At 36.3% G+C, this 11,702-nt stretch overlaps 1 protein-coding gene across 6 annotated transcripts in view; it reads left to right on the forward strand.

Annotated features, from left to right (window-relative positions):
• Positions 1-9,211, forward strand: part of LOC107680661 (annexin A6-like) — a 14,949-nt gene extending 5,738 nt beyond the window's left edge. The window contains exons 6-27 of one of the 6 annotated variants that reach the window (XR_001633172.1): positions 343-348; positions 970-1,060; positions 1,147-1,226; positions 1,361-1,417; positions 1,769-1,862; positions 2,199-2,294; positions 2,380-2,438; positions 2,526-2,648; positions 2,936-2,994; positions 3,925-4,003; positions 4,384-4,465; positions 4,555-4,649; positions 4,763-4,876; positions 5,235-5,325; positions 5,511-5,590; positions 5,689-5,742; positions 5,846-5,939; positions 6,028-6,123; positions 6,782-6,840; positions 7,455-7,592; positions 7,713-7,884; positions 8,428-8,468. Coding sequence is in view for 4 of the 6 variants with exons in the window: in XM_016476661.1 (XP_016332147.1) it covers positions 343-348; positions 970-1,060; positions 1,147-1,226; positions 1,361-1,417; positions 1,769-1,862; positions 2,199-2,294; positions 2,380-2,438; positions 2,526-2,648; positions 2,936-2,994; positions 3,925-4,003; positions 4,384-4,465; positions 4,555-4,649; positions 4,763-4,876; positions 5,235-5,325; positions 5,511-5,590; positions 5,689-5,742; positions 5,846-5,939; positions 6,028-6,123; positions 6,782-6,840; positions 7,455-7,592; positions 8,428-8,487 (1,707 nt within the window). In the remaining 2 variants the exon portion in view is untranslated. Of the gene's footprint in view, positions 1-342; positions 349-969; positions 1,061-1,146; positions 1,227-1,360; positions 1,418-1,768; positions 1,863-2,198; positions 2,295-2,379; positions 2,439-2,525; positions 2,649-2,935; positions 2,995-3,924; positions 4,004-4,383; positions 4,466-4,554; positions 4,650-4,762; positions 4,877-5,234; positions 5,326-5,510; positions 5,591-5,688; positions 5,743-5,845; positions 5,940-6,027; positions 6,124-6,781; positions 6,841-7,454; positions 7,593-7,712; positions 7,885-8,427 lie in introns of all 6 variants that reach the window. The other 5 variants (XR_001633173.1, XM_016476661.1, XM_016476663.1 and 2 more) reach the window with 5 other exon arrangements.
• Positions 9,212-11,702: the final 2,491 nt, after the last annotated feature.

Below are 11,702 nucleotides of genomic sequence, written 5' to 3' on the forward strand. Positions count from 1 at the left end.
ACTAATAGCACACTTGAATAAACTTCTTTTTCGTAAGGGTGGCTGAGGGAATTGCACTGAAATGAACTATTAAAATGCATGGCTTGTATTTAGAGAGATGTGTTATGCTGTATTATTTGATTCTGTCCTTAATATTTAATTATTTTTTCAATATAATAACAAAATGGCTACAGGATGTGTGGTCTTTACTATATCTGTCAATCAGCTAAATAGAACAGAATAGTGACTTACAACCTCATCTCTAAGCATCATTCATTAAAATACCAATTACAATATCAGCTATATTCTGTTATTTACTGCCTGTTTTGTTCTGTGAATCTATTTTGCTGTTGCTATCGTTAGGATTCGGTAAGTGATTTTCCTTAACTAATTAAATGGCAATAGGTAGGCCAGTTCTTTCTTTAGTGAGTGTTAACCATTTCATGATCTGTATGGCTGTGAAAAATCTAAAAGGATTTAGCCAATCAGGACTTCAGTAATAGAAAACAAACATGGAAGAAATGTCTGACTATACCTTTGGAAAAGAAATAGATTTATATATTTAATATGTATTTATCACAGATATAGAACCTGCTTCGTTTCAACTCTTAATGGGGAGTTTAAACCTAAATTGCTGTTTATTGCAGATTTTAACTGCTTTCTGCAAATGCCTTGTTACAACAAAAGACTGCATGGTTTGAAAAATGTTTGCAATACTAACTCTATCCTATATGACACAATAATCTTCTCTCATTTGAACACATATTCAATTTCAATACTTAAATACTTATAATTAATACTTAATTTCAATATTTATACATATTCAATACTGTAATGTCTCTGTCTTTTAAGTAACTGCACTCTTATCCCTCTGAATAATTATACTAGCTGACTGTACATTATCCTTTTCAAATAGACAAATACTAATTAAAGAGACAGAATATGCGAATTGTGTCGCTCAGTAATGGACCTTCATGCTCTGCTTTAAAGGGAGCAGGAACAGATGAGAAATGTTTGATTGAAATTCTCGCTTCAAGAACCAATGAGCAGATTCATAATCTGGTGGCAGCATACAAAGATGGTGAGGTTTTTTTTTACACAAGTTAACCAGAAACCAGAGATTCTTCTGAACTGAGGCAAAGCCTGACTCTGTGATTGTGTTTACAGCATATGGCAGAGACCTTGAAGAGGATGTTATAGGGGACACATCTGGACATTTTAAGAAGATGCTGGTTGTTTTGCTTCAGGTGAGTCAAATCATGTATATGTTGATTTATGTTTATATATCAAAGGTTTAGATATTTATGATTTTAAAACCTTCATGTTGTTGTTTTTTTGGAAATCCAGAAGCTGTATAAGTTAATTGTGTCTTGTTTCTCAGGGGACCAGAGAGGAAGATGATGTTGTAAGTGAAGACCTCGTGGAGCAAGATGCTCAAGTGAGTGTGAATATTAGACTTAGAACAGATTCAAACAGATCACTGGATAAATGATACTACGTGCAAATCAGTATTACGTTGATTCTGATTGGTTGATTGTGACCTTCTGTGGTCAAATGTTATTTACAATGATTGTATAACTCTGCGCTCTCTTTCTTCCCACATAAAGAAAATAAAATGTAACTGAATATTCTATGCTTATTTACATATTTATTTGTCTCTTTAGTGCATAAAGGCAACAGGAAAACTATGTAGCATACTAGAATATCCTACCATGCAACTTAGCAAGTGTGTTTTTGACCTCCTGACTTGCATCCTGAAAGAATGATTGTGCGTAATCTCACTGTGTAGGACCTGTATGACGCAGGAGAGGCACAGTGGGGCACAGACGAGGCCAAATTCATCATGCTGCTGGGAAACCGAAGTGTGATCCATTTGCAGTTGGGTATGAGAACCGCAGCCACACACTGGACACAGAGATTTCTGCTGACTAACACCCCTCCTCCACTACACAGTCTCTCTTCTGTGTCTGTAGCACTCCTCATCACACTGCCGATTAGATTTGACCATCAGGTTGCTGCTTTTAATAACCTGACACAAAACCACTGTGCAGTGACCTAAATGATGTGTGATTATGCAAGATGCACCACTGCGCAATTTTATGATTGTTAATGAATTTAGATTATTAATGGTTAAGATTCATTGCAATATTCGGATTAACCAGTGTAACATGGATAAATTCTGTATGACGTAACAGCAAATAAATAATTGTGTTTTTCAGTATTTGATGAATACCAGAAAATTGCTGAGAAGTCCATTGAGGACAGTATTAAGAGTGAGCTCTCTGGAGACTTTGAAAGACTGATGTTGGCTGTCGGTAAGCTTTGGCACCATGCAATCAATACCTGAAAGCTCACTGCTGCATTTTCTCTAAGATCTGCTTTTTTGTTTATCTCCCATAGTTCAGTGCATCAGGAGTAAGCCCATGTTCTTCGCCAAACGGCTTTACAAATCCATGAAGGTAGTGTTACCTGCTAGAATGAATTGCTAAAATTGCATTTCTCAAGGCTTAAATCAATGCATTGTCATTTTTCCCATCTGTCTGCAGGGTCTGGGCACAGCTGATAACACTCTGATCCGCATCATGGTCTCCCGCTCTGAGATTGACATGCTGGACATCAGAGAGTGCTTCAGACTGCGCTATGAGAAATCTCTGTACAATATGATTCAGGTGCATATACACAAACACATCAGAATTCAGACATTTCTGCATTCTGTCAGTACATTCATGTGTGTTACATTTATTATTGTTTGAAATCATTTCCAATACAGTGAGGTTTTTCTCCTTGGCCTTATAATTGCGTTTGTCATTTGTTGTGTAGTTACATAGCAAATATGGTTTATTCATGTCGTACATTGATGGCTCATATTTTTTTAAAGTTACCCACAGGGTGCACGTTGTGTGTGTCTGTAAATAAAATAGTAAATAATATATTTTGCCATGTGTTAACCCAACAGGATGACACATCCGGGGATTACAAGCGCACCCTGCTGAAACTGTGTGGAGGAGATGATGAGTAAGCTTTTTTAAGGGTCATTTTTTAAATGTTAAAAATCCTAGCTTATATGCAGAGATAACTATAAGTGAGCCATTCAAAGGCCGATTCCTCTCAAAAACTTAAGTCATTATTATGTACATTGCATTTAATGATTCTAGTGGTGCAGAAATCACAAACTTCTCTAGATCAGTTTTGCAGTAACTATGAACAATCAGTAGAGGGAGACATTGGTCCATCATAAAACAGGACAACATTTATAGTATCCACAGTTTTAGATATATAGAAAAAAGACATGAGTTTCTAGCTATACCTTCTTTAAATGTTCTTTTAATGCATGCTACTGTTGAAAAGTCTGAGGTCAGTAAGTATTTTTTAATGTTTTTCTTATGTTAGTCTCTTATGCTCACCAAGGCTACATTTATTTGATGAAAAACACAGTAAATTAGATTTTCTATTTGAATTAATAGAAATATAGCTGAAGTTTCAGCAGCCATTACTCCAGTCTACAATGTCATATGATTAGAAAATCATTCTACTATGCTTATTTGGTACTCAAGAAACATTTCTTATTATTATATCAATGTTGAAAACAGCTGTGCTGCTTAATATTTTTGCGAAAGTCATGATAATTTTTTTTTAGGATTCTTTGATGAATAGCAATAATTTGAAATAGAAATCTCTTGTAACATTATATTTCAAAAAAAAAAATGTTATGCATCCTTGCTAAATGAAAATCTTTACTGACCCCAAACTTTCGAACAGTGGTGTATTTATATACAGTACCTCCATATTTACATTTACTGTATTATATGATTTAGATGTTCTTGCAGATTTAATTGAGCCAGGGCCAGAGATCAAGAATTGAAGCTATTTTGTTTTTGTCAAGCCCTCAATCCACACATTGTTATTTTGTCAGCACAAAAGGCTAAAGAGCTGTTTGTTTTTCAGTATGGCAGGGGAGTTCTTCCCAGAGGCTGCACAGATTGCCTACAAGATGTGGGAAATCAGCGCCATGACCAAAGTCCAGGTTGGAGACCCCCACATTTTCTCTCAGCAGCATGCATTATATGACCCTCTGCGCCGGCCAAGCTAGAGTTGATAACTGTGTCATGCACCCTGAACATACAGCGGAGCTTTTGTCTGTGCACAGATAGCATCCGAATGCCACTCAATTTGCTAATCAGAGTCTTGATTTGCTGCCAGTTCCTGTGACACTTTTCCAGTCACTCAGTTCAGTGTCACACCAATCCCACAGATCTCAGTGTGTCCGTATGTGTGCTTGTGCTGCTGATGTGATGTTGCTGTTAATAAGTTTAACAAATATGCACTAATAGATCAATGTTATCAATGTGTGTATGTCTTTTTAATGTGTAAGTGTATCATTTTGTCTTTCTTATCCATCACTAGTTAAGAGGAACTGTGCGACTGTATCAAAATTTTGACCCTGCGAGTGATGCTCAAGCTCTGAGAAAAGCAATGAAGGGATTTGGTGCGTGAAAACACAGTATGTTATGGTTAATAGCATGCATTAGCCTAAAAATTGCAAAATATAATATATGATTTCCTGTTATTTTTCAGGAACTGATGAAGATACGATTATTGACATTGTGGCACACAGGAGCAATGCACAGAGACAGGAGATCAGACAGACTTTTAAATCTCTTTTGGGACGGGTACGACACTGCCCTGTCTAGTTTTGTTCAATTGAACAGAGTATATTACTGTGGTTACTGTAAATGTGTATGCATTTGGTATTTAGCTGATTTATACAGTTGTTTTCCATCAGGATCTCTTGGCTGACCTAAAATCAGAACTGTCCAAAAACCTCCAAAGACTCATCCTGGGTCTCATGATGACTCCAGCAGAGTTTGAGGCTAAGATGATGAAGAAAGCCATGGAGGTACAGAGAATAAAATTGTAACGGCATGAGGAACCAAACAAACATCTTATTTGAGTCATAGAAAAGGCTGTTTCATCATTTAAGCAGATCGACCTGCTTTTGCTTTTTAACCTCTGTGTTCATTTGTTCACTGGGGGTCAGTGACCTGTCCAAACAAGAGCAGAGGTGATAGTCTCATTTTACAAGGACTGTTTGTTTGCCAGTGTTGCTTTCATGTTGAGTTTCACTGGGTTAGTAAAAATGAAGTCAAAAGCAGTATTTTAGTGATATGCGCATGTTTACATATAATAATTTAAAGCAATTTGGTATGAAATGCTATGTTTATGCTTAAATAGATGTATTTTACATTTTTTATTAGGGTGCAGGGACCGATGAACATGCATTGATTGAGATCCTGGTCACTAGGAGCAACCAGGAGATTCAGGAGATGTGTTCTGCCTATCAGAATGGTAACTAAAACCCTTGCTGTAAATTAAATAATACATTGTCCAGCAGGCGGCCATTTATCTAGGCTAAACAGAGATAAAAAGTCTTCGTAATGGGGTATTTACTACAGTTTCAACAATCATTTATTTACAGATAGACTATACATCACTTTATGTCTATCCATATATATTAACTTTCTTCTACATAGCCTATAAAAAAAGTTTGGAGGACGCCATCACATCAGATACATCTGGGCATTTCAAACGGATCCTGATATCTTTGGCACAGGTACATCTACACAGTTCTTGCATCCAAACACTGACTCACAGTTCATACTTTGTGCTTTATGAACTCATATTTTACTTCAATCGGATGGTGTTTGTCAGGGAGCCCGTGAGGAGGACCCAGCAGACATGGCCAGGGCCTTAGAAGATGCCCAGGTAAATGTAAAATACTCATAAAACACAACTGTCTTTTGTTTACCAAGTATAAAGGTAATGCCAGAGTATTATAATAAGATTACATTTTTTTGTCCAATTTAAGGAATTGGCAGATGCATGCAATGCAGACCCCGGTGACTTGGAGGACAAGTTCATGAGTATTCTGTGCACGAGGAGTTTTCCTCACCTGAGGAGAGGTAATGCAAACTCATGTTTGCTTCTGGTACACATGCTAATACATGTTTTCATGGACGCTTCAGCCAACATTTGCTATATCCCCTCCAGTGTTTCAGGAATTTGTGAGGTGCAGCAACAAAGATATCGAACAGATCATAAAGAAGGAGATGTCAGGAGATGTTAAAAATGCCATGTTTGCTATTGGTAAGATTTTTGACCAAGCATCAGGAAATTAAATTAAACTATATATACAATTATAGTGTTTATTCATATTTAAATGTAGGTTTAGTTTTAGTACATTTTGTTATGTGCTTTTATAATTTTTATATCTATTTAGCTTTAATTATTTTTTCAGTTTTAGTTTTAGTAGTTTTTATATATATATATTTTTTTAGTTTAGCTTTATTTCAATTAACAAAACAGTTTTTTATAGTTGTAGATTTAGTTTTAGTTAACAATAACAACACTTAGTCAGGGTAGCACCATATTTAATTTAAGGCTGTGAGTGATAGAAGTACAGTGCATTCAATGGTCTGTACTGTTGTTTAACAACATACCGATTGTTCAGCTGATGAAACATCTTTCTGAAAAAAACTTTCAGTAGACAAAGACCATAAAATTGTTTTGAAAGTTGTGAATTGTAACAAAGCTGCAGACATTGTATACATGCGAAGAGGATGTTTTAAAGTCTAACAAATGATTAAATTATGAGTCTATTTTCTAATATTATAAGGGGTGTATGATACGACTCCTTTAACAATTACATCAGCAAGCAGTGACATTTATGATCACATGTTTTACATACAAAAAATCATATGACTCCAGTCATCTAAAAAATAGCAGTAACATGTATATTTTCCAGTGCGGAGTGTGAAGAATCAGCCATCTTACTTTGCTGACCGATTGTACAAAGCCATGAAGGTAAAAGTGCATTGTTACGTAATACACTTCCCTCAACATCTGTCTCTGAGAAGGAGGAACAAACTCAAACAGCTGATGTAGGCCAAGAACATGACATCAGTCAACTCAAAGTGACTATAAAACAAGAAAAAAAATCATAACTCAGGTTTCTTTAATATCGAAAGTGTTTCAATGTTCCCAGTGAAAGTGGGAGCAAATGGAGATACTTGTTCTCACACAACAGTAATCACACTCCAGTAGTCTGGAGTTTAGAAGACATTTCAATAATATCATTTTATAGCTCTTACTACTCCCACTCTTACTATTTCATAAGGGAAAAATATGAGCTGATGCTGAAATAAAACAGAACTGAGGACTCAATTAAGTCTCTGAGTAAAACCTTTACTCTGAGTGATGAATTACAGACACTGATTAAAAACATGCTTTACTGAGTAAGCCGCTCATTATAGAATGAAACATGTTTTATGGTCTTAGTTTTTGTGGTTCTCAGGCTTGATTATGAGTCACAGGCCCTGTGATGAGCATCTGCACTATTGCTGATGCTTTGCTTCATAAGCATCGCACAGATCAGCGGTCAGGCCAGAGTTTCCTAAGCACTGTGACTTTCCCTGCAGGGCCTGGGAACAGACGACAGGGCTCTCATCCGTATCATGGTGTCCCGCTCCGAGATTGACCTCTTCAACATCCGCAAAGAGTTCAAGGAGACCCATGACGCCTCTTTGCATGAATTCATCCAGGTAGAGACGCTCGTTGTAAGTTGTGTGCTCCTTCTCATACATACTGCATGCATTTGTGCATGGGTTACTGGTGCGATCCGACATTAGTGAATTTAAAAGAGAGTTGTGTAGATATTGTGTTTTGTCTTACTGTAGGCGTTGCACATCCTCTTTTGGTTAAGTCGAGGGGAACAGAGTGTTTGACAGGTTCCTGCAGTGTACTCGCTCGACTCAGCTGTTTAGGAATTCCCCCTGCATGCTTGACTTCCTCTCAGTGTGCTGAATCTGATTGGTGGAGAGAATGGAGACAGGAAGTGTTCAATAACAGGTCTATACTGGCTCTGTAGTCAAAACTCCCTTTAGAGATCAATAACAACACTAAATTATAAATTTCATGTCTTGTTTTTGGGGCTTATTATGCTATTAGTTGGGCCAGTATGCGAAACAAACTGATGCTTCATTTAAATTCAAATCATATATAAAAAATAACAGCATGATTTATTTTTAGATGCTTGCAGTCTCTGTGTGTTTTTAAGGTGTGTGTCAAAAGATTTCCTGATTAGATTTATTGTTTTGTAGAATTGCATGGTTTCATAACATTTTCATTTGCATTTGCAAACATTATTTCCATGGAAATGCACTTTAGACTATGAAGGAAGGAAAGTGATATGTTGATCTCACTTCTCGTACAAGTTTAAACTAAATGCTCAGTAATTAGGTAATGCAGTGAATTTCATAATGACTTAATATCATTATGCAACACAAAACTTCCACTGATATGATTATGATGTACACTCCCAAATTATTGGGTGTGTTTTTTGATGCTTTATTTCAAAATGTTTCGTCTGACCAAATCATATTATTTTCTCAGGGTGACACATCAGGAGACTATCGTAAAACCCTTTTGATTCTCTGTGGAGGTGAGGACTAGAACATTGTCTGTCGTCCGGGATGTGTCAAACAGGATATTCATGCCAAGTAACCAGTACACTGTGTTCCCATTCATTGTTTGTGAGTTGCTAGTGACATACAGTCTTTGTGCCCTCTGCTGCTGCTGCCATGCCTTTACCAAAGCTAATGTCCTATGCAGAAGCCACACCTTGTCCCATTTTCTGAAATCGTGCGTGAAACACATTTTTTTTACAGTTAAAAGCACTTTTTATGGTGTTACCGTACTACTAGTGCTTTATTTGTTACCCAACATCCTGTTTAAATTGATCACCCCAGAAATAAAAGACGTGATCGTGTTTGAGTTTGTGTTGTTAGATGGACACCATTGTTGTTGTGTTTTAATACCAAAAGTTGCTTTAAATCTAGTACAGAATGTGGTGATATCCTTCTGAACACAGTACCAACATTGTTGACCATACAAAAGATCTGCACACTTGTTATTCTCCCTTTATTTAGAAAAGGTTAAAAGTGGCAACGTTTCGGTCAAAGACTGAAATTTTTCAAAATCTTGCACCTGGCCAAGATGCTTTGGATGTGCGTACTTTGACTTTTTTCACACAAAAGTAAACAAATTAAATGAATGACTTCAAGTGTGGTCACGTACGCAAGCTTTCAGTAGGAATCCACATGAATATTTTGCCATGCAGATTTTGCAACAGGTTTAAGTTGGTCATTACACTGTTGACAATAAACAATGGACCTTTCGACCGCGCCTTTAGTATTTTCATGACTTGCATAGGCTTATTGATATTATACGCGATTAATATTATGACATACTGTAGGCTACATAGGAAAACTGACAAATTAGTTTTTTAAAGCCCATTCACTCCATGGATGATAATTTTAGCGAGAAAGATATAGTTTTAAAAATTGTTCTAAATTTAAAAGAATAGACTTGAGTCTACACCACAACTATAATGATAACAGCACAGAATGAAAGATATCGCTAGATATTGCTCACTTTCAGAATGATTTTTTTTCCAGCTGATGAATGCTAAAAACATTGACAGCCAGTCAGAATCAATCCTGCTTTCTTGAGCATTTAAAGCAACAGGCGACAAAACTGCAGCATGCACTCTAAAAAATGCTGGGTTAAATACAACCCAGTGCTGGGTAAAATAGGGACAAGCCCAGCAATTGGGTTGTTTTGACCCAGCGGTTGGGTTACTACCCAGAAGGTTGGGTTAAACATTTAACCCAACCGCTGGGTCAAAACAGCCCAATTGCTGGGTTTGTCCCTATTTTACCCAGCACTGGGTTGTATTTAACCCAGCATTTTTTAGAGTGTGTGCTTATAATAAACAGAACATTGTGGACACTATCATAGTTATTGTTAATTATTATGTGAACAGGCATTTAATGATGTTTTCATGATCTCAGCAGCCAATAATTCCCAAATTGTTGTTTATGCTCCCTTATAGAAAAATCATATTTTTATGTAGAATGGGTCATATCTTTTTTTATTCTGTGTATTTTTTTTTAATTACAGGTGACAAATTAATTTTCTGTTGACAACAGAAGATACAGGACAAACATTTCCTACTTTTTAAAAGTTAAGCATATTTATTTTGCTCTTTTATATCTGTGCATGATTATTATATAAGTAGTTGCATTTAATTAATTGCATTTTCAACTGATGTTCGTTACCCTTTGATCCATTTTTCAGTCACAAAAAATTTAAAACCACTGGCCTAAAACATCCAGTATTTATTTCGGCAGAGGATGTTTCTCACGTCCTTATTTTCATTAGTGGTCTGAATAGCTGATTCACCCAGATCAGTCATTAACTTTATTTACATTACAGACGCATGCACCACATAAGGAAATTCCCTCCTGTTGTAATCTATGCAACTCTGAAAAGGAAATATCTGGTTATAAACTGCAGATGGTAAATGTGATATTTGATGTTCGGTAGATTTCATTTACTTTTCAAAAGATAAATTATGCATTATGACGTTGATTAAAAAAAGCATAATGACGTTCTAAAAATGGAGAGAAAAAACATAGGACTTGATACATACATAAGTGTCTGCCCTGAATACATTGCTTTTATTGGATTTCTCGATGCACATCACACCTTAATTACATATCATGTGCCATTTTGAAGAGTTCTTTTTTTTTTTTTTTTTGTATTTCAACACATTTTCTGTTCTCTTGGGCTTCGCACCAGTTTCAAGAGAGGCTTCCCAGATAGCAGACAGCAACAGTATTGTTATCTGCTGATTTCAGGGTGTGAGTAGAAGCATTGATGGGTCTTTTTCCGTGCAACAGCCTTCCTATGTCAAAAACGAGCCTTCAAACCATCAATTCATTATACTCTTGTCTGCAGCTATGTGTATGTGTGCATACACGCGTCTGTTTGTGTGTGTGTGCAGACGTGTCTTTGTGTGAGCGCAGCTGTTGTCAGGCCATCTTTAGTTAAAAGAGGAAAGAAGAAAAAAAGCTTGTGGGGCTAGGAAATCCCCTGCAAGTAGACCAACATCCCAGTCACCATCGATGATGTCTGCAATAGCAATAGCATTGTTAAATTCAGAACAAAACATCAAATACATGATCATAATGATATTTTTGACTGTGTGTGAACAGTTGCACATGCAAAAGCAAGACAAAACTGAACTATCCAGGGCGTTGTGAGATGCTTAATGTCAGAGGTAACAAAAGGTTACTATGCAGACAAAACTTAAACAACATGAGTGCATTTCTAAGTGTGCTTTCTGTTGATTTTGCAAAAGCTGCATGCATTTTTGCATTTAAGAAATGTAAGGTTTTTTATCAGTGCACTTTTTGTGCATGTAACCGTGATGACTTTTTATGGTTTAAAAACTTTTGAAAGATGACCAAAATGCAATTATACCCGTTTTATGAACTTTCTTCTTCGCTGAGCTTTATTTATGGAACAATTTCGAGGCAAATACATGTAGACTGATGGCGTATTATAGTCCTCTAACTCAATATCAGGCATTAAACTGCTGATTTATGAAGTTGCTATAAATAATTTGATGCAGTAATCCTTCACTCCTATTTATGGCATTGTAAACAGTCAAAATATGCTATGTTACTATTAAATATATCTGTTGTCTGGTAACACTTAGCTAAACAGTCTCAAGTTCCTGGATGCACACCAGGTCCCACTTTTGAGCTAAAAAAAAATATCAGGGCCTTTCACTATGTGGGAATTCCCCCTTCTGTTTAAAA

The sequence above is a fragment of the Sinocyclocheilus anshuiensis genome, unplaced genomic scaffold (genome assembly GCF_001515605.1).
Source record: "Sinocyclocheilus anshuiensis isolate Anshui unplaced genomic scaffold, SAMN03320099.WGS_v1.1 scaffold328, whole genome shotgun sequence".
Lineage (NCBI taxonomy): Eukaryota > Metazoa > Chordata > Actinopteri > Cypriniformes > Cyprinidae > Sinocyclocheilus > Sinocyclocheilus anshuiensis.